Source organism: Emydura macquarii, unplaced genomic scaffold (assembly GCF_026122565.2).
Source record: "Emydura macquarii macquarii isolate MOO-44397 ecotype Brisbane River unplaced genomic scaffold, CSIRO-AGI_Emac_v2 contig_499, whole genome shotgun sequence".
Taxonomy (NCBI): Eukaryota; Metazoa; Chordata; order Testudines; family Chelidae; genus Emydura; species Emydura macquarii.
This window is the reverse complement of record NW_027130636.1, coordinates 16,317,486-16,339,740: the sequence shown is the minus strand read 5'-3', so window position 1 is coordinate 16,339,740 and position 22,255 is coordinate 16,317,486. Positions and strand designations below refer to the sequence as shown.

At 52.2% G+C, this 22,255-nt stretch overlaps 1 protein-coding gene across 1 annotated transcript in view; it reads left to right on the top strand.

The window, feature by feature from the left end:
- CROCC2 (ciliary rootlet coiled-coil, rootletin family member 2) overlaps window positions 1-12,370 on the top strand; it is an 87,983-nt gene extending 75,613 nt beyond the window's left edge. Inside the window, exons 33-36 of the mRNA XM_067539021.1 lie at window positions 930-1,130; window positions 10,172-10,303; window positions 11,425-11,592; window positions 12,031-12,370. Coding sequence (XP_067395122.1) covers window positions 930-1,130; window positions 10,172-10,303; window positions 11,425-11,592; window positions 12,031-12,114 — 585 coding nt within the window. The 3' untranslated portion in view covers window positions 12,115-12,370. The remainder of the gene's footprint in view (window positions 1-929; window positions 1,131-10,171; window positions 10,304-11,424; window positions 11,593-12,030) is intronic.
- The last annotated feature ends 9,885 nt before the right edge of the window (window positions 12,371-22,255 follow it).

Below are 22,255 nucleotides of genomic sequence, written 5' to 3'. Positions count from 1 at the left end.
GCGTGGGATGCACAACTGCGAGCAGCTGTTATCAGAATGAGCCTGAGGACAAGTTGGGCTGCATCTCATTCTCTCCTGCCCTGGGATCCGTTTCAGGGCAGGGTGTCCCTTAGCACCCCGTAGCACAACACGTGTAGCACAGCAGCCCATGTTCAGCTGTGCAGTTTGTAGTATGGCAATAGCCATTTTGTCCTGTTACATGGAACAGTGAAATACTGCATAATACGCCGCACAACTCAACAGAGCCACACTGCTTTGCACCAGCGGGGAGCTGGACCCGTGTTTTTAACCTTCGTTCCATTTGGAATGTCCCATAAACCTGTATTCACCATGCCTGAAGTGTGATGCAACACTCACCACTTCGAGCACAGATGTAGTCGTTAACCAGAGACTGGCCTGCTTAGTGCTGGCTTCCAGGAATGCCAAGGGCAATTGTACAGATAGGAAATAGCTGCTCCGAAAAGGAGTAGGCCGACGTTTTCAGACTTCGGGTGGTGCTTAGATCGCATTCCCGTGGGTCTAGCTCCCATAGCAATCGGATCACTTGTGTGGGTGCCTACCTGTGGATTTTGGTGCTCAGCTTTCAACACATGACAGAGACATTGTTGGCTGCAAATCATAGGCCTACATGTCACTGCTCTAAGGAGACGGGCTGTTATCGAGCACAGAGGTACAGGCATCACACTAGATTATTAGCCCTGAAATGCAACCACTCTATTGAGCTGGGGCCTGGATTTGAACTCTTAATAGGCATAATAATTCCTTACAAGTTTTCCCCACCCTCAATTGACAGCCATGGGCCTGACCATCTGGTGGTGTAACCTGGTGTAGCAATGGAGCTACACTGATTTACACCAGCTGGGAATCTGGTCCCAAAGCCTTTCAGTCCTTAAGAGGCCTATCCTGTCCATCTCTTGGGTATGTCACAGATAGTCCTTCGTCAGCAGCAGAGCGAGCAGGAGGCTGTAGCATCGCTGCAGAACATGCAGGATCAGAACAGCATTCTCCAGGAGAGACTGGCTACGTTGCAGCGAGCTGTAGCCCACATGGAGGGGGAGAACAAGGAGATGGAGCGATCGGCCTTCCGGCTGAAGCAGGACAATTCTGCCTTGAAGAAAACCCTCAGCAAGGTACTGTAGGGGGAGTCAGAAAGACACCAATGGACGTTAGATCGGACACAGCAAACACAGCCAAGTATGCAGACGGGCACAACCTGTCTCAGGCCTGGGGTTGTGTATTCCACGTGCAGACACACAGGAAGGGAAGCCTGTGCAGGGCTGCATAATACCAGTACAGCCATCACAGGGCAATGTCCAGGGCTGGATCCTCCGCAAGAGGAAATCAGTGAGACCGTGGAGCTCAGTGGAGGACCTGCCCATTCATAGATATCTATGAACAGAAATACAAGCAGCAAAGTCAGTGAAGGTCTGTAAGAGGCAAGGGGGCCAGAAGCTCCTCTCCTCCCCCTCCCGCTGTTCCCCACCAAGGGGATGGATCATGTCATGATCACCTGATCTGTTCATTCCCTCTGACGCCTCTGGTACTGGCCACTGTCAGCAGACAGGACACTGGGCTAGACAGACCATTGGTCTGACCCAGGCTGGCTGTCCTAGTACAACCCTGTTCAGCTTTTCTCTCCTCCCCCGTGTGTCAGCTACCATCCACCAGACCCTCCCGATGAGTCCTGTCGGGCCTGGTGCCCTGGCCGGCCTCTCCTCAGTGACTCCAGCTTCCCCGCTGGGGCCCCATCCCGCTCACTCAGCCCTGCCTCCTCGAGCCGTCGCTCAGCAATCCTGCTCAACTACAGGCCATTTTCTCCATTTGCTCCCCCCTTCATATTGCTCCGTTTCTGACCTTGCACCTTCCATGGCCCCTTCCTTCAACCACCACCTCATTGCCCTGGAGCCGCCAGCACCCACCCCTTCGCCTAGCATTGTTACGAGCTGCAACCCAGCCGTGTCTGTGACCTCTCTAGTCCCCTGTTCCAGACCCCGCCGTTTTTCTGACTCACTTGTTGGTTGCCTTATCGCCACTCCGGACTCCTGTGTCCCTCTCTCCCTCTGCAAGTCACTTCCTCCAGCCCTGAAGCTTGGCTCACCCCATCATACACGTCATTCACTGCTGCACCCTGGGGTGGGCCTTGTCGTGTGTCTGTACGGCACCCAGCACACTGAGGCCCTGACCCTGACCAGGCCCTCAGGGCACTACTGGAGTACAAACATTCAGTAACACAAGTGATGAGACCCTGCCAGTGGTGCCTTTATCAGCATATGCATTCGGCAAGCGGGCTTGATTCTGCATTCCCCTACCCATCATGAACACAGTGCAAAGGGAGGGCAACGCAGCCATGCTGATCTGCAAAAGGTCTGCGTGCAAATATAAGGTGGACTGCAAGGGAGAAGTGTTATCTTCTTCATTCTGATACATGTGCCAGTGTGTGTGTTCACCAGCATACACACATGGGAGCAGATCCCCCGCTGCGCTGGTGTAAATCACCTGGGCTTTGTTAGTCAGCAGAGGTGTGCCGATTTGCCACACGTGGCCCATTCAGTTTATGTGCACACACACACACACACACACACACACACACACTTGCCTTTGGCAACGTGTGGCTGTGTGCACACGGTCCTCTGTCTAGATAGGAAGATAAAGATGTTGCAGACTTGCACACACGTTGGCCTCTGACAATGTCTATTCCTGCATATAGACCCCAGGAAAGCAACCCAATTCAGCAAAGCGCTTTAGCGCGTACTTAACATTTAAGCATATGCTCAAATTCCACTGACATTAAGCACGTGCTTAAACACTTTCCTGAACCCGAGCCATAGTGTAACATAGCTGTGAGCTTTCCCTTCCCCTCAGCACATCAGCAGTGGAGTCAGTGGAGACAAACGGGTGTGAGAGAGAGCAGAGTCGGGCTCTGTGCAGTCCCACAGTCACATAACATCGAATAGACATCGCCATGCAAGCACAAAGGCTGGGCAGAATTCTATGAGTGGGAGAGAGAGAGCGCTGGATGTGTGTTACAGTAACCTTTGTTTTCTTGGCCCCCATCCAGTAACTTCCCACCACATGCATTTATGTACATGATTATTGCTCTCGCATTCTTTGACTGTACTCCAGATAATGAGTTCAAAACTCTTCATTAAAATGTAATCTCCCTCCAAAACTCCCACACACACACGCACATGCGTGCGCACACACATGTGTGAGTGCCTCTTGGCTACCTGGTTTCCTCTCCTGCTTAGAGAAGGAGCTAATGTTCAGCTCTGAGGCACTGATTCCAGTTTGAAGGAATAATTTGTGTCACGCATGTGTTAGGTATCAGCAGGGGCACTCTGGGATTGGCCTAATTAGCTCTAGTGATGGAGGAAGCAAAATCCAAACCATGTGCTGGAACCGTCTTCTAAATTTAATACAAGCAGTTTCAGGTTGACTTTTGACCCCTCTACCCAAAAAGATTAGTGTATAAAAGTTTCTGTATCTTTAATCGGCTGCTGTTCCATTCCCCTGCTGCCCCAAACACCCACCCACCCACCCACTCACACGCACACACACACACACACCATTTCATGCAGAACTCTCCTTTTGGATGTTTTTATAGTTTTTATTGCTTCATTTCCAACCATTTTGATGGTGTCTGAACTTGAACATGACACGCAGAGCTGTGTGCAGAAGCAATCCCATGGGAGCTGACTCAGAGTAAAAAATCAGAGACTGAATGTCCTCGAAGATTGAGCTACCCACTGCAGAGGGGATGGAGGATGATGGGATGTGTTCACATCGTCTGAACTGAGTGCAATATTGGGAGCTAGGATCTCCTTAATACTTCCCCTGGCTCTGCCCCTGACTTACTGCGTGACCTGGGGGAGTGACATCAGCTCCTTGTGTTTCAGTTTCCTTGTCTGATAGATGGAGGCAACCACAGGTCCTTACTTGTGTGCTGTGAGCAGTGACTGCTTCGTCTCATGGCACTTTCCATAAGAGGATGGGTTTGCCACAGGACCAAAATTTCCCTTCCATCCAGTGCTGCACAGTATGCTGTCTGCTGAATGGCCTCCTCCTCCACCCTGGAAATGACTACATGCCATCGAACCTCCTATCCATATGGCCCAGAGCCTCAGCTGCAGAGGAGACTCACACGGTGTAACTTTTGCACACCCTGGGCTGGCAGTGCTTTGGGATGGTCCCTCAGGGCAAGCCTCAGGGGAGCTGTTCTAACTTGCTGCAGCTGCCAGCAGTCTGAAGGAGCCTAAGCAACAGTTGTGGATCACCAGGTGCAAGAGTGCCCTGGCGCCATCCCCAGTGCTGGCCACAGGGAGCTGGGCTGGCATAGGAGCCATTCTGTCAACTCTGCACAACCTGAGGATGCCCTCCATGGGGTGATCCTCCCATGGTCAGATGTTTGCAGTGCTCCACCAGGAGAAGCTGGGCCATGGAGTGTGAAGGACTGGACTCTGACCGGGCTCCTTGGTGAAGGAAGGCACTATGCCTTGCATGGGGAAACACCGTCCCTTACTGGAGGAGGAAGGGGTCAGGGCAGGGCACGGGGTGGGGAACCTGCCATTGTATAGTGATGGTTGCCCTTTAAAAACAAGGAGGGGTGAGCAGCTGTGGAGCAAACACAGCCTGGAGTGTTCTGCAGTGGGCCCTGCAGTTACTCTCCTCTCAGACACACAGAGACTTCCAGCCAGATCCACAGCCGGTGTCAGTGGGGCTATGCTGATTGACCCCACTGGGGATCTGCCCCACTGTCATCAGTAGAGCTGCGCCTATTTACACCAGCCGGGAATCTGGCCATTGATGCCAATGGAGTGACACCCATTTACATCAGTGGGCTCTGGCGCTGAAGGTCTCGAAATGCAGCAGTCTGCCTTGGTCTGCACAAACAAGGTATTAACCAGGAGGGTGGCCGCAAAGGCTCCATTTGATGGGAACTGGTGACTGCATGGATAACAAGAGTAAAAATCAGGCCCAGCATGTTCTGATCTGGGGCTTTACTAGGAGAGGGAAATTCTCTCTTTGATCTTCTATGCCAGTTCAAACATTTGGTTGGGAGGAACAATAACCCATGGCATAGAAGATCTCAAAAAAAGAAGATGGATAGCTGAGGAAAATTTGCCCATTAGGAATACCTGGATGTTAGCTAGCAAGGCGCCTCGGAGCCTGGGGCGTGGTGAGAAAAGGGGAATTGTTTCTTTAATGTTTTCTGTGTTGAGGTGTGTCCATGGAGCTGTACAGCAACTCAATGGGTGATAAAATCTCTGTTGGAAGCAATTGCTCAAGGGCTTGATTACTTACCAGTGGAGGTCTGGTAACAAAGATGGAGCAGATCTGTACTCAGCAAGTGAAACCCCTTCCCAGCTGCATTCCTGGCTCTCTGGTGTCACTTCACTGAGCTCCGTGGAGTCCTCTCTGATTGAGACTAGAGTGACTTAGAGCCAAGTTGGGCCCCATACATGTAGGGATCTGTGGTGAGGGATGGGGTGTCTCTTGAAGAAGAGGTCACTAATTAGAGTAAGGGCAGGTTGGCTCTGCACCTGATGGACTGGCCACAAGCATGTCCCACATGTGTGGATTAGTGTTTTGCTAGGAGCACTAAGTGAAAGCGGTCAGCATTTCGCAACCCCTCTGCTCTCCTTCCCACTCCCATCTCATAGATCAGGTGACTGCAAGGTGGGCCGACATAGAGAGCCCTGAATGGGGGCCCAGGACCCCTGAGAACAGCTCCATGGGAGCGCTCAGAGTAAGGGGGGAGGAGGCCAAGGACAGAGTGGTACTTTCATGCTGCATTGGTGTAGATCTGCTAGGCTCTCCCCCTGAAGAAGGGAGCCCAGAGGTAACTGCCATGGATCATCTCCATCGTGTCAGGAAGGGTGTCGTCATCCGCCCCCACCCCTGACCTTCCCAACATACAGTCCAGATCCTTGGGTTTTGGCCAGGTCCAGAATTTGACCCAAAGGAAGTCACTTCTGGCTGTGTTTTCCGTAACTGTCGCTTCTTTCTATTTAATGTGTTAAGGAGTGTGATTCGCACAAGGTAGTCCAACCACTGTCCTCTTTTCCCACGTAAGCATGCTTGGCGGGGGCGTGTGCAGGTGGGACATGAGAGTGCTGCTCTGCAGAGGGTAGAGCCACCTGTTTGGTTTCCTTTTGCAACATCAGTTGTGGATTGTGGGATGCAAGTGGGATGCTGAATCTTCATTTCTGTTGGTGTACACTGCATCGCATTGGTGCCATCATCATGGCATCATCATTAGGGAGGGGGTGGAATCTCCATCCTTAGGGGTTTTTAAGCTGCGGCTTGACAAAGCCCTGGCTGGGATGATTCAGTTGGGGTTGCCCCTGCTTTGAGCAGGGGGTTGGACTGGATGACCTCTTGAGGTCCCTTCCAACCCTCATCTTCTATAATTCTATTGTGATCCTAAGGGACAGTGTGAAAATGAAATACCAGAACAGTCATTTAATTATTTTACTCTGAGACGAAAGTCACAAGACGCTTCTCGACTCTGGGGAGTGTACAAGATAATTCTGGTGATGCTATCGGAGAGAGATTTATTTCAAAGGTCCATACTGAAATAATCAAGTTGTTCTGCATTAACACCAGGAGGGAGAAGAGGAGAATGTGATCTATATTGAATTGTCCACTCTTGGTCATCATGATTATCTTCCAGTTCACCTTATGTAAACTCAGAAATAAGGTGAAGGAAAGTAAAAAAGATACATAATGCTCCATGATACCAGCGCCAATGCTGGCTGAAAGACTATTAGTCTTCTGTTCACGTCTCATTATTGCAGTAGTGCTTTTCGTCCCAAAGGAGATTGGCGTCCCATTGTGCAGGGTGCGGCACACGTACGTTGTGAAGGACAGTAGCTGCACTGAAAAGTGTACAATTGAAATACACAAAGAGAAGGAGAAAGAAAGGTGCATTATCTCCTTGGGAACTGAGGCACCAAGACAGATTAGGTGACTTGCTCCAGATCTCACATAGCAGAGCTGGGATTCAAACCCAGGGATCCTGAGGCTAGCATCAGTGTCTTAACCACAAGATTTTTCAGCCTCCCTGAATTGTGCCCCTTCTATAATGAATTGGGTAGGATGTGGGTGAGTAACTACAATACATTCCTGAAAGTGCTAGAAGGAGCATAAATGAGGTTGGTAAGGAAGAAAAGCAAGATGGTGAGAGCTGTTGCATTGTGCTTACATCGTTTAATCCTAGTGACTGCCTCCGTCAGGGTGAAACAGGTGCAATTGTGCTTCCCCGGAAGTCAATGATGAAAAGCCTATTGATCTCCAGGGAAGGGCTCCCCTCTGCTGCAGTGGGGCAGTTTGACCAGTCCCTTGTCTGCTGGTGATTTATACAAAACATTGCACAAGAAAAGGAAAGAAAAGAAAAGAAAACCATCCTCAAAGATCATTTCAGAACCCTCATCCCCACATTTTAAATTACATTCCATTTGTCACGAATGATCAAATACAAGCATTAAGGTTACTAGGGAAGAAGGAATTCCAGTAACCCTATTGTTGCAACCCAGCAACGGGCTCCTTTTGAACATTTGTCCAACATTCAGTTGCATTATCCCTGGTTCCCAATCCAGAGAGGGAGTCCAGCAGCCATTGGATGGAGAAGGGAGAAGGCATGTGCAGGCATGTTAATGGGCAGTGTGCACGACTTCAGCCCATCACCTTCATTGTCTTTGCTTGCTCCTTTTCACTGCCCTGCTGGGGCTATTCTCAGCATGTCAGGATTGGGCCCTTTTGGTGCTAAAGAAGTTGTTATAATGAGCAAACTCACTGGGGTTTACATTAGAAATCCCAAGAAATATCAGCAAGGAAAGGCGAACCAATCCAACCAAGCAATAATATTTCTTGCTGTGGAAGCCATTCCAAAAGCAGTCGTCTCTGCTGCAACTGGGTTGCACGCTTGGAGAAGGAAGTACCATTGTCATCATCCAGCTGTTGGGATGGAGAACACCTGGCTTTGGGGCTATCTTGAGCTGCAACATTAGCAGATCTTCATGTTCCAGGGTGAGAATTGTGTGGGTAGGTTACCTTCTCAAGGCTGGACTGAATCAGCTCTCCCTAGATCACAGCTGAGTTCAAACCATCATCCTAGAAGTACAAGGTGCAAGAGGCCATTACTAACCCTTTGACTCTCCAGTTCCCCCTGCAGAGGATGTGGTGAATTCTGTATAACAGTTAAGTTTTGTTGTCTAATGTCGTAGTGTTAGCTAGCAGGGAATGCCCCATCTGGGGATCCTCTGAGATACATGCTTGCAGTGTGAGAGGCTAGGAAATGTTCTGTTCTGGGTCTGCCGGAGAGGCAGGAAAGCCAGGTATGTCTTTGCTGGCTGGGCTTGGCGCTGAATAGGGATTGTCCGTCAGGCGCCTTAATGGATTTTCTAGCTGCAGAAACTCGGATGAAGGGAAATGTGATATTTTTCTGTTGTGGAAAAGCAACATTGCAGGCTGTATCTGAGTCTCAGCAAGCATGAAATAGCTTTTACATGGTGCCCCTTTATTCCCCATGCTCAACCCCTTCCCCTGGGCTGGGGGGTGGGGAGAGAATAGCTAATGAGTTCCAGAAGATCAGCTGTAAATGGCCAGGGAGGGTAATTCATATCAAACTCATAAAACCCTCTCGAAGTGTCTCAGGAGGGGAAATCCGGATGTGGCCGTTTATTTATTTTGGATTTTGCTTTCTTCTCTTCTCCTTTTAACATTTTCTTCCAGGAGGCGCTCATTGGTTTTTAAAGGGACAGGACTTCCTTTGGCTACTTGGAGGCTTTTCTCTGTTCACACAGGGCAGAGACTGCTGGTAATGTAGGTGCCTGCCCAGCCAGGAGTCTCCACGCAGACCATGCCCTAAGTGCTAGGCCTTTGGGGGCCTTCTCGTGGTTGGGGGTTCGAGACACAGCCCTTCTTGCACTAGCCATTTTTATCACCATGCATCGCCCACTCTCAAGGCTCAGTTCTGCCCTTCGGGAGCTCAGCCTGCTGTAGCATGGTGCTGAAGGAGCTCCAGCCTCGGTGCACAGAGTGTGCGGATGCTGAAAGCGCCACTGGAGCAGAGGCACTAACTGCGCTGTCCTGGCTACCACGGCTGCACTCCTGGAGCGGCTGATCTCGCCTGCACAAGGGCACCTCAGACCTCAACAAACTCCCGAGAAGCTGATTTGAGTCCAGAGCTCGGGGCCGCGAGGCCCATCCCTGACAGCTCCTTCTCCTGCTGTGTGTCCTCCAGCTCTGTCGTGGCATCCCCCGCAGCCTGCCCCCACGATCCACTTCATCACACTGTTCCCCCCTGTGCTGATCATCCTGAGTTTTTCCCACCCCTCTGGGACTCCCTTCTCCCTCTCTCAACCCCTCCTGCTGTGCTCTCCCTTCCCACTGCCTGGGCTCTGCCCCCTCAACGCCACAGGCTTTTCCCTCACCAAGGTTTCCTTGGCTCTTCTTGGCTAGGTCTCAAGACCAGGTCTCATGGCCATCTCCATCTTGCTGAGTCTACACGCAGCCTTTGACCTGGCTGCTCCCTCCCTTCCCCTGGAACCGTCCTCCTCCCTTTGGCTCACTTCCCGTCAGACTGCTCCCTCAGTATCGCCTCCAGTGATTCTTCTGCTGCCCCCTTGGTTCCCCCAAGATTCTTGTGCTATCACTCCCCCACAAAGGATCCTGGGGGACAGAGAAGTCCTCTGCCTCAGTTCCACCTCTCATAGGTATCAGGGTGGTCCAGTGGAGGGGCACTGGACTGGGAGGCAGGGACCTGGGTGCTAGTCCTGCGTCCCCTAGTGACCTTGGACAAGTCAATTCCCCTCTCTATGCCTCAGTTTCCCTTCCCCCCTTTGCTCTGGTTTGTCTGTTTAGATTGGAAGCTTTGAGAGGAACTGTCTCTGAGTATGTGTATGTGCAGCACCTGGCACCAGGGGGTCCTGACCTGGGCTTGGGCCTCTAGGCAGTGCAGTAATGATGAACTCAGCAGCGGCCAGTCCAGAAGGTACCCTGGCCTCCAGTGGCACGCCCAACTCTGGGCAGCCAAAGCCAGCTACATGTGCTAGCTGCCAGGGCCAGGTTTTCCCTGAGACCTTCCAAATCCCAGCCCACTGGGAACTGCTGAGCAAGGTGTGTGCCAGAGGGGACGTGAGGGTTCCTGCCATGCATCTCCTCCTTGCAGGCAGAGCGGGACTCGTTCAGGAAAGGAAATGGTGCCATGCAGCTTGGTGCAGAGAAGGACCAGCTGGACCGGTCGCTGAGCAGTCTGCACAAGAAGGCGGAGGACACCCTGAGACAGAACCAGCAGCTGCAGGTCAGCCCATAGATAACTCTGGTTTGTCTAAGGAAATAAGGGCGCCTTACAGGGTTCCTCTGTCCTGGGGTGAGGGGATGAGATGAAGGCTCATGAGAGTAGGAAAAGGGAGGGTGGAAAGGAGGGAGGGAAAGGGGCACAGGGGGTGTGGGCAGGAACTGGGCAGGGAGCAGGTAGGAGCAAACAGGAGCTCAGCAGAGTCCAAGCGATGTCTAGAGTCCCGACCGTAGGAAGCTGTAGCCCACGGCATCATCTTTGCCCAGGGGACTCCGAAGGCATCTGCTGGGAGCAGGTTCTGCCCAGGAAACTTCTCCCTCCCCCAGTTCACGTGCTGGGAAGGAGGAGGCCAGGTGCCCGGGTGGGGGGACTTCCGGTTTCCAGTCCTGTGAGGGGGAGGGGGAGGGTAGGGCTGGGGGGTCTCTGCTCCTGCAGGGGTCTCTGATCCAGGAGTTTCTCCCTGGCCTGGCTCCCCTGACTAGAAGACGGGGTGCAGGCAGTCTTTTGGCCTGGATGCAGGCAGAGTTGCTGGAGGGGCCAGCTCTCCTCAGCTCCCACCCTGCTGCCCCAGCTGTTGCTCTCCCCATGTGGATTCCCCAGAGAGCTGCTCTGGCAGGACACAGTGCTGTTTGGACATGGTTGCTCTGAGCAGGGTGGGCACAAGAGGACACCGCGCGCTGCCACCCACGCACTCCCCTCTTTGAGAGGGAAAGCGACACGAGTCCAGGGCTGAGGCAGCAGCTATGAAGGTGTCTGGGGAGCAGGTCTCCGTGTGCTTGCCCACTGCCTGGCCCCGGCAATGGGCTTTCAAGAGAGGGCAGGGACCTGAGCACAGCCAGCACGGAGAGAGCTAGGGGTCAGACACCATGTGAGCAGTGCAGGATGATTAAAGGGGGAAATGGCTGCAGCGTAACCCTTTCGTGAGCCCGACAGCCAGGCCTCAGAGCCCCACGTGGCTGTTGGAAACGGACGGTCCGAGGGAAGCGCTGCCCAGTGGAAACAGCCTGAGGGAAAGCTAACAATAAGGAGCGTCCAGGCCCAGTGCTCATCCAGCACTGCCCAATGGCCCGGCACATGGTGCCAGCAGGATTTGGCTGACGTCCCTGCCTGTGTTCCCGTGCTAGGCCCAGATCACAGAGCTGGAGCGGGCACATGCCCAGCACTTGATGGAGGTGATGTCACGCCATCAGCTGGAGACGGAGAGGCTGCGCAGCGCCCAGCTCCAGGCTGAACGGTCCCTGGAGATCCGAGAGAGAGCCCACAAGCAGCGTGTCAAGGGCTTAGAGGATCAGGTAGGTGGTGAGGAATATGACTGTAATGTCCTTAAAAGGAGCCGTGGGGGAGGCAAAGCCCTGGCTGCTGGTGCTGGCACCACATGGGCACCAGGTTTGAATGAGCTGGTTCAGAGGCCTCGTCAGGCAGGACTGGGGGTGGTGGGGCAGAGTGGGGCACTGTGGTTGGTGAAGTGTCGGGGGGAGCGACTGCCCTTGTTGGCACCATTCTGATCTCAGAGCCTTTCACCCCTGCTGTATACTGCGCGAGGGGCAGGGCTGCAGGAATCAGGCACCCAGTGCAGGTCCGGGAAGGATATTCTTTTCTGGCTCAGTATTCCCTTGGGGGGATGCCTGTGCCCCAGAAAGCAGATCCTTGCACATCCCTAGAGGAATCACTCTCCCCATGGGGACGTGTTACCGAGCTTCTCCATAGCGTAACAGCCCCATGCTCCCCAGATGAACTCGCTGAAAGAGCAGTTGGACCAGGAGGTGCAGAAAAGACAGTCCTACCTCGCGCAGGTGCTCCGGACAGGGAAATGATCCCGAAATAGCCACTGTGCCCCTGCGCTCCAGCCTGGTAAGACCTAGTCAATGACAGCACACAGGACTAGCTTTCAACAGCAACTGTGCAGCCTGCAAACCGGATTCTTACATCTCCCCCTTCGCCAGGACGCTTGGCTGACTCCTGGCCAGAAATGCCGGCATTCCAGCACTGCTGTTGGGAGAGGTTTCTGGGGGGAACCCACCCAGCACCAGCGGATGGAGCAAGTACGCAGCCAAAAGGAAATCCTGCGGTGAGGACAGCTGCTCCCTTGGAGATGACCGAATCCCAGGCCACTGATGCATAGCCAATGAATTTAGGCCATTTGGCAATTACGGACTTCTCTGTGATTAGGGCTACCAGGGTGTTTATCTCCCAGGGGCTGAGGGATCTATCTGGGGTTCTGTGTGTTTGTTCTAGCCATAGTAATGGGTCATGGCTCCCTGTCACACTTGTTCTCTCCCAGCAACCAGGGCCACTCTTCCCTCCCTCAGGAGCAGAGCCATTTGGTCTTTGACCAGTCCTGTCGGGTGCCTGCCGGCTAGCTGATGGAGTGGCAAACACTCTCAGTCTCTGCACCATCTCTCAGTACGCTAGGCTGAGTCTGTTGTGCCATGGGACAGATCTGTGCGTAATCAGGAACCAGCCCCTCAGTGCACAGAACATGCAGGCGGCAGTATCCACCGACATTAATGAAAACCCCTCTGCATGCTAACGAGACACAGTGAGAGAGCGAATCGCTGCCATGCCTGGAGATTGGTCCAACCCTCCATCCCTTCAGGAACTGCAAGCCTTTTTCATGGTGGCAGGTGGCTGGGATTAGCTCAAAGCCAAGTCGTCCTGTGACTCGCTGGCCCTGAGCTGCGTTAAAGTGTAAAATTTAGAGTTCCACCCACTCCCCCAGCCGGCAGGGCTCCAAGAAAATCCCTGAAGGAATCAAACTGTGGTTTCCATGGCGACAGAGGCAATTATCTTGGGACTGGCCTTCACCTGTTAGCATTATTACACATTTTTTCCCCATTAATGTCTGTTGGGGGGTGATTTTTCTCAACGTCTTGGTTTGTTTAAGAGATGATTTGAAACCCTGAGAATAGAGGGTGTTTGCTTAGGAAATCAACAATGGTGTTTTCAAGGGTTTGGCTAGATCTTCCTTGCATTTCATTTTTTAAAAATATTTGATAAGTGACATCTGATTCTGTTCCTTCATGTGATACCAGTAAATCTTCCCCACTTGCGCCCCGCGCTGGCTGGCTCAGTGCAACATACAGACATGGAGACCAGCTCTGCTCTCACACCGGGTGAGGTCAGGGAACGCGGGGTCAGACCGACACAGAGCATGGAATAGTAAAGGCCCAGGGCAATCAGCGGCAGAGCACCCTCACCTGCTGTTCTCTGTTGGGAGTCAAGGGTGACTCCACAGCAGGCAGGAGGTGTGCAGGTTCCCATAGGATTGGGCCCTCAGGCACACTGGGCCAGATCCTCAGCTGGTGTAAATGAATGTAGCGTCATTGATTTCACATGCTAGTCAAGGAGCTGCCCATTGACGTCAGTAGAGCTATGCTGATTTACACCAACCAAGGCCCTGGCCCATGGGGGGCTGATTCTCTTCTCATACTGCAGTAGATGAGGAGTCGGGTTGCTCCCCTGAGGCCAGCGCAGCAGCTCTGGGGTGAGTAAGCGGAGATCTCACTCTCTAGCTGTTGTTTCATTCCGCCCCATCCAATGTGTTGTTTACTGGGGGCTGGATGTCAGGAGAGATTGCATGCATGCAGGTGGGAGGGGGAACATGCCACTGCCGGTGCATTTCAGGACCAGAAGCTCTGTGGAGTGGGAAGAGTGTGTGGGCGTGGGTCTGGGCAGCTCAGAGAATACCTTCACATTGATGACACAGCTGGGTCCCACTGAGGAAACTTTCCATGTTGGTATTCACATAATCCCTTTGCTGTTGATTCTAACTGAGTCCTCCTGTTGTTTTCTGCTGTTTCAATCCTTACATAACATATTCCTTGGTCTGGGTTCAGTATTAAAATATACCTTGCAATAATTACAAGTGGGGAATATTTATATTGCATTTGCATGGAATAAAAATGTACATTATTTTGAGCCATGATTTCTGTATCTTCAAAGCACTCAGAGCTGGCTGCTTTTTTGGCACCTCTTCCAAACTGCTGGGGTTTGAAGTTTTGTCATAAATACTGACTGCATCTTAGCAGGGACTGACAGTTATTGTTCTGTAGCTGTTAAGTGCCGACAAGTTCTCAGGGCTGATCTGAAAGGATCAGAATAGATTATTGGCTGGTTTACCACGGCCCCATCCTGTCCTCCTGGGCCTTGTGAGGGAAAGTTATTCTGGGGAGGAGTGTAGATCAGAGGATGTGTAAATCAGAGGAGTCGCATTGGAGTTAATGGAGTGACACTGATTTACACCAGCTGGGGATCTGGCCCGCTGACTTCAGTGGACGTACCCTGATCTACACCAGCTGGGATGGGGCCCCATAATTGATCTGGTCTGGAGATGGACACTCATCGAGCTGCATCCGCAGTCAGAATCTCTCCATGCCAGTCAGTCACTGGGGTGCCAACTGGAAAACCAAAGCTGCGCTCGGCACCTAGAGACTGTGAACGTGTCCCTGGGGGCAGGCACCTCCAGAACAGCTCAGCAGCGAATGGGTTTCCAGTGGAGGCCCACACCTGACACTTTAATGGGAAGCAAATGGATGTATCCAAGTGATAAGATCCTCTAGAACAGTCCCGTCTCAGGAGACAGGTAACAAAACCCACCAGGTCAGGCTTGGTCACTTATTGACAGAGAACAAATATGCCTCTGCCTTCAGACAGCAGCAATCTCACTTTTCCAGCTAGGCTGTATTGCTCCTCCTCCCAGATTGCCCAGTGAGATGTTAGATTATAATCCCTGGCTTCCACCCATATCATCTACACAGAAAGGCATTTGTAGAGACTTTGTAGCTAGACCCAAACTCAGCAAAGGATTTAAGCATGTGCCTAACCTTATGCTACTTCTATGCTTAAAGTTAAACATGTGCTTAAGTGCCTTGCTGAATCAGGATTTTAATGCCTTGCTATCTCATTGCCTGTATATAGAATTAAATCTAACATAGAGTTTAGGCCCTAATAGACTCTAGCTTTAGCTGCTTGAACTTGGATTGTTTATTTAAACCCTGATTCCTCCCTCCTCCCACACCTTACATCTTTCTTCAACTTCTGTTATTGTGGGGATATTGCTGATGCCTTTTGTATTGGGCTTTGAAGAGGAAGATCTCTGAAGTTCCATCTTCCTTCTGTCAGTCATGAAGACCTTATGTTGAGAGACAGGCCCACACGTATTCTCAGCAAACGGGAGAGGAGGAGTTCTCTCACAATGACTTTAGATGTGTTGCCAGTTCCCCCAATTTTATCCCAAGTCTTGCAGTATTTGCTGTTTTTTCTCAAAGCCCCCACTCCTGGAATCAGGTGATTACATGAGAATCTCAACTTTCATTTAAAGAAAAAGGTTACTTTCTAGCCCTCATGGTTGTAGAGAAAAGCTTCAAAACAGGAACCTGAACAGCTCACAAACAAGAGGCAACTAAAATGAAAGAAATAATACATTGTGGGTCCAACCTCATGATTGTGAAACCAATCCCATGATTTCTCCGGGCCTGGTATATGATTTTTTGAAGGTGTCATTAACAATACTGAGGTGGACCTGAGCCACCCAATCTGCACCTGGATTTCAACAACCCAGAGTCTGAGTCTCTTCAGAGGCAGAGTTTCTTATGATTCTTGTTCTATCTCTTAATAATAAGTGGAATGGGAGCTCCTGAGAATAAGATCCAGGCACATTAACATGGGAATCAGCAGCAGTAGGGACTTGAAATAGCAAAAATAACTTTATGGATAAACTTGGAAGAACAAATTCATTTTCTTCAAATGAATGATTCAAAGCTTCGTTCTTCATTTTCCCAGGCAAGGCAGGACATTTGGCTTAAACTCTTTCAATCCAGGTTCTCAGAAACATGTTTAATTGCGATTTAATCCAGTAGCGGATGTACTGAGAGAGCTGTTGTGTGCTGACAGTGTTTTAAGATTTACCAGCACCTGGCAATATTTGACAGCTGTGAACAAGGACATACAGAACAGGGAGAAAAATAGACACACCTCTGAACTCTGTTGAAATGTATTGCTCTAGGACAGGGCCCAATCCTGCACAGTTTTACACATATATTTACCTATCTTCATGTTAGTAGTTTTGTTGCAGCTGTGCATATAAAGTTAGCAACATGCCAATTTTGCAGCTTGGGGCCATAGTACTTTAAAAGCACAGATGGTAACTAGTTTGCATTAATAAGAGCTAGATATTATTATTTATTAACAAAGAGAAACCGTCCCCCCTACATAAGGATCTTTGTTCCCACATGGTTGTGAATGCAGGATCAGGGCCTTTAAATCTATGCTCATCCAATAGATTAGTAAGTCTGTAGCAATGTTATAATTATTATCTGTCTTGTTTTACATAGTTCATATTTAATAATCAATTAGTGGGGCATTCAGCATGAAATACCCATCTAAATTGAATGCATATTTAGGCATCTTAATTGCCAGCGTCACGGGATTTTCTAACTCTGTTAGGGAGCTTTGTGCTGCTTTGCTGGGATCACTCAAGCTTTCTTGATAAAATGATTTGCTGATGATAAATGTGGATTTTCTCCGTGGAGACAAAGAGGCCCTTGAGTCTAAAGCGTAACCTAAAACATAACATTGCTGAAAAGAATTTCCTGATCATATTTTTAGCACCTGAAAAAAAACCCACACTACTTTTTTCCTTCTTTGCCGGTGGGGGATTTAAAAGAGAAGAAATGTAATGCCCAGGGTGAGGTCTGGGTATTAACCTCTTGGGCGCCAGGACCTAGCAGCAACAACAAAATGCAGGCCCTAAAGACTTCAGGGAACAAACGGCTGAAATCAGCTCCTACAGAACTGAGAGACCGAAGCTTTTACTCTGTGGGAAGGGAAAATCCCTGCTCCATTTCCTGGCACTTGAAGATCCTGGGAGAATTCGGCAGTGTTTGAAAGGGACTCTGTGCTGAGGCAAAATTTCTCGGGTGGTGGTTTTTTTCCACACTGCAAATTTGAAACTCCAACTGGTCTTTTCTAACTGTAGAGCGAGTCGCTGACAGAGGGGAGATAAAGGGCCTGACAAATGGCTTCTGTTCAGCCCTCTTTCATCGCAAACTTTGGCCCTCCTTCTGGACCAATGATGAGCGCTGTTTCCAAGGCTTCATAGTTTAGGGGTTTAACAGAACCCCTTTGGTGCTTCTTGCCCACTGTGGGGCATGTGCAGGCATGAGGAAAGGAATGTTCAGAAATCCACATGGATCAGTGTGCACCAGTCCACCCCCGGAAACGGGCCGAGGGCACCAAAACCCCGATCTTGCCTTCAGCTGCACATGTGCAGCTTCCCGCTGATGTCAATTGCTTTTGCAACAGACTGGCTGGCTGTGCAGGCTTGTAGGAAGAGCCCTGGCCTGGACTTGAGAGGCCTGGCTTTGCTTCTGACCTGCTGTGTGATCTTAGGCCCCTCCTGGTCCCTCTCTTTCCCTGGTCTGTCTTCTCTGTTCAGAGCAGCAGCTCTTCAGGGCTGCAGCTGCCTCTCACTCGCTATGTGTAGAGCTTCTTGCACAGTGGGGCCCTTATACCGGAAATACACCAGGCAGCCTGGCCCCCACGGGATTCAGGAAGCGTAGCTCCTGGGAGCGCACAGCGTCGTGAGGACAACAGTGTAGCAGCATTTCAGGCTGGGGCTGGCACTATGGGCATCAGCTGTTATGGCAGCTAACAGTCCATTGGGGCGTAAGGGGTGTGGATGCCGCCTCTGGCAGGTGCCGTCATGGGGCGCACCCATTTCTGTTGGAAACTCCCTTCTTCCCTGGGAGAACAGCTGTATCCAGGGGAAGAGCAGCCCATTGCTCAAGCCTGGAAGAGAGTAGAGAAAGGTCCCGCCTGCTGACCGAACCAGCTGGGCCTTGACCTGACAGTGATGTTATCTGAAGGGACACGAATGGATGTTTTCCCCTGCTACCGCAGCCCCAGTGGCCTGGGCTCTGGAAGGCCCCTGGCACAGCACTGGCACTGGAGGAAGGGAGGCCTTAAGGAACACCTGAACCTTGCTGTACAGCCACCCCTGGCCCCATTACTGCCCAAGCTGGCCAGGGACCCCACGCCAGAGCTCAGCTCAGCCTGAAGGCGGGGTCTGGCCTCCACAGGAAGGCTGTGGCTGAGGCTCTGCAGGGCATAACGTGCCCCTGGTGGCAAGGGGGGACAGACCCGCCCATGACACTTCTACAGTCCTACTCAGGGGTCGAGCGAGGGGCCCCATGTCAGTGCAGCCTGGGGAACCCTGCCCCCCTGAGATCGGTTATTATCCCCACTCACCTGCCTGCTAGGGTGTAAATAGCCAATCGGCACTGCTGCAGCAAGCTCTGTCCCTGCCCGCGGCACCAACGCTGTTCTCCCGGGGAAGGAGGTGGGGAGCCAAGAAGCCCCACAGCTCAGGGCAGCTCTGCCCTCTGATCTCCCTCACAGCACCCAGCCTGGAACAGAGGTGGGAGGCTAGGAGGGGATGAACAGAGGGGAGAGGGTGAGGGGATGATTAGTGGAGCAGCAGGGGGGTGCGCTGGGGGGACTGAACTGGGGGCTGGGGAGCTGGGCTACTTGCTGGGCAGGGGATGGGCAGCCATGGGGTGAGAGCTGCTGCAGGGGCCAGACTCCCTTCTTCAAATGCGTGGGGGAGAGAGAGCAACGCTGATCGCCGTCCCACGAGGGGAGGGCGTGAGCCAGTTCAGCCAGCAGAAGCCAGGCCACAGCCACAATATGTTACCAAACGTCCCATGCTGTGGGGCCGGTGGCTGGGTTTTGATCTCCGTGCTGGCTGCGGAGAGGGTTTGCAAAGGGCACTGTGGCCCTTGTGAAGGATGGGCTGGGCATTGTGGGGGGCTGAGTGCGTGTGAAGATCCAGCCACTTCATTCGTGTGTGTCGGAGGGAGCTTGGAGAAGCTGGATCTTCACCTCTCGGGGCCTCCATGTGCCCAATGGGGCTAATAATCCTTCCCTGGGCCTGTCTGGTCTCTTCCCCCTGGAAGTTCTGTGGAACAGGGACTGCCCTGCTCTGTGTCTGCACAGCACCCCGTCATCCCTTCCCCCGCCCCCGCAGCGGGGCTGGCTGTCACACACACACTAACACAAGAGCACGATGGACAGCCGTGCCAAGCCTTCATGCGTTTCCCCGCACAGCCTGTCTGCCCGGGGCTGGCCGGCATTCCAGGGCAAGTGGCGCTGGTGAGCATTCGACGAAGGAGCCGGAGCGGCTTTACTTTGCACACCATCCACTCTGCCCTGCACATGTGTCAGCATGGCATTCGGGGCACCTCCTCCAGCACACCTGCATTCCTCTGGGAGGGGTCTGACCTGGCTGGGCCCATCTCCCGCCTCTGGGCATATCCCCAGCATATCCCCAGCAGCCTGAAGCCTGCAGGTGGGTGGGGCAGAGGGAATTTGCTGCCTCATCAACATCTGTTCCTTTGCGGTCTCCTGCCCATCTCCCCAGCACAGCAGCACCGCGGCGTCGGCAGGCTGCTTTGGACTGCAAGCTGTTCAGGGCAGGAAGCATGCACACCTCTTTGCACAGCACCTCGCTCAATGGGGGTCCCACTCCTGACTGGGGCACCTGGGGGCCACCGTAACAGACAGTGAGAGGTAATAAGTGAGAATACTAGTAGTACTGAGTGAGGAAAACTCAGCCCCCCTGACCTCAGGAATGCTGGGCTGTGTCATTCTGCTGCCTTTTTCCTACTGAGTGCACGACAGAGAGAGACCCACCAGGACACGGCCAGCAGGACGTGGGCAGGGGCCCAGGAGATCAGAACCCATTTTGTTTAGGTCATTTCTGTTTTACCATATAGTGCGGTTCAATGGCTGTACAGGGACGGACGGCATGAATTCAGGCAGTGAGTTTGCAAGGCAGTGGGAGAGAGAAAGAAACCAACAGCCATGAGGCTACAATATAACCCAGAAAGGCTGGAATTCTGATGAGGAGTATGTTAGTGGAGGGAGAGTTACACACACATATATGCACACTCACAGGCATGCATATAAATACACACACACAAATACAGAGGCATCCATACAAAGGCATGTGCACAACCCTCACACACATACATGTTGCTGGGCACCATGTTCTTGCACACTCAGGCACTCACATTTACCAGACAGCAGTTGCGCAAGGGCTGTTGTCTAGGCAAGCCAGTCATTCAACCTGGAGAAATTAATTAAAAGGTGGGGGAATATGGACATCAAGCTCCAAAATCCCAAAATTGTGAATGTTCATTTGCTTTGCATGGCCACTTGGTTGCTCACCATCAGTGTTACATTCTGGAGCTTTCGTGGGCTTGGCCATCAAAGAGTTAATATAAAAGCCTTCAGAGGTTTCAGAGTGTAGCATTTAGTAAAAAAAAAAAAAATTGTTTCCTGCAGGGAGTCAGTGTTAAGTTGTGAGAATCTGTCCCCAGCTCAGCCGCTAAAATTAGATTTTGCCTCTTTAACCTCTTCATTCCCAAACAGGACTAAAGGCAAGCTGATTTCTCATCCCTGGTTCTGTGTTAGACACTGTAACTCACAGGGGGCTGCTGCCTGGGAAAGCTGGCATAGCTCTGACCTCCCCACCATGTCTCTAGCCCCAGGGAGCAGGCGTGGGGCTGGTATGAGCAGGACTCTCCCTTGGCTTCCCCCTTGCAGGATGCTGCTCCTAGAAGCTGATGATCACAATAGTCCTTGGCCTTGTAAGTGCTGACTCTATAACCCTGCCAGCGGATCAGCGAGGCTGATTTGGGATTTGAACCACATGCCTCCTACCACATGAGGTACCTTTCCCCCGCCCCGACCTCCCCCAAATGTGGGGATCCAGGGTGTTCACATTTCTAACTGTGACTGATGGACAGGACAATGTGGTTCAGCTGAGGTCAGTTTTGGTGGGCTGGACTTTGGAGGGCTGCACCTCAGGCGTGGGCCAGCTGCACCTCAGGCGTGGGCCAGCTCCATCTCTCTCTCAATGGGAGCAAACAGCTCTTTCCTGACCTGTCCCCCGCGGCAGCACCACAAGCAATGACAATACAAGCCCTGGTCTCTGCTCCTGGGATCCCCAGAGCCCCGAAGCTGGCCCCAGACTAGCCCATACATTCCATAGTCTGGACAAACCCCTAGGAGCCTTTTGTGGCCCCAGGCGCTGCCATCCTAGCCAGTCAGAATGAATAGCATAAATCAGTGATGTGCATGAGTGGCTGGAAAATTCTCCAATGTCCAGTTTGCTCTGCTCTGAGCCCTAGAGCGCATCATTTTGCCTTCCCACCTCCACAGGAAGGGGACACCACTGGGATTCTCTGGGAGCTTATAATGGGGTGACTTGGCCCAAACACCCGTGCCCCAGGCCCAGTGGGATTTTGGGCTGCACATGTCTATGGGGGGAAGAGACCCACACCTCTGCTAGCACCCTGTGCCTCCTGCCAGCTGGGATCCCTGACACCCTGAAGCTGTGCCAAACTGCTCCCCACTCAGCAAAGCCTCCAGAGTGTCAGCCCTGTCGCAGGGTGACCTGACCCTCTGTGCCCTGTCCCCAAAGCACACTCGCCCCAATCTGCTGCAGACCATTGGGAGAAGAGGCGGTGTGCCCCCTCGGGACTCTCTACCCATCCCTTGAGCTGAAGGAGCAAGCGGGCAGGCACACGTGAGGCACCCCCAAAAGTGAAACCAGCCCTTCCTTCCTCCCCAGCTGGCCCGGCCCTTGCTCTTTAAGAGCAGCCTGCGATTAACATAGCCCCACCCCTGAGCTCCCTGATTGGCCGGTCAGGTCCTGAATATTGAAAGCCTGGTCAGCAGGGGTGGAGTTTGCTGTGTGAATGAGCCCCCGCTCGCCCCCCTGCTAGCCGAACAGAGATATTAGTGTAAGTGAGGGCTGAGAATCAGTGGGGAAAGACCCACAGCGACTGACCTGCAGCTTTGGGACCTTTCTGTTTATACAGCGATTCTAGCTCTGCAGTGGTGCCTACCTCTCTCTCCAAGCTACACGGCCTAGGAGGGGGGAGTGGGGGG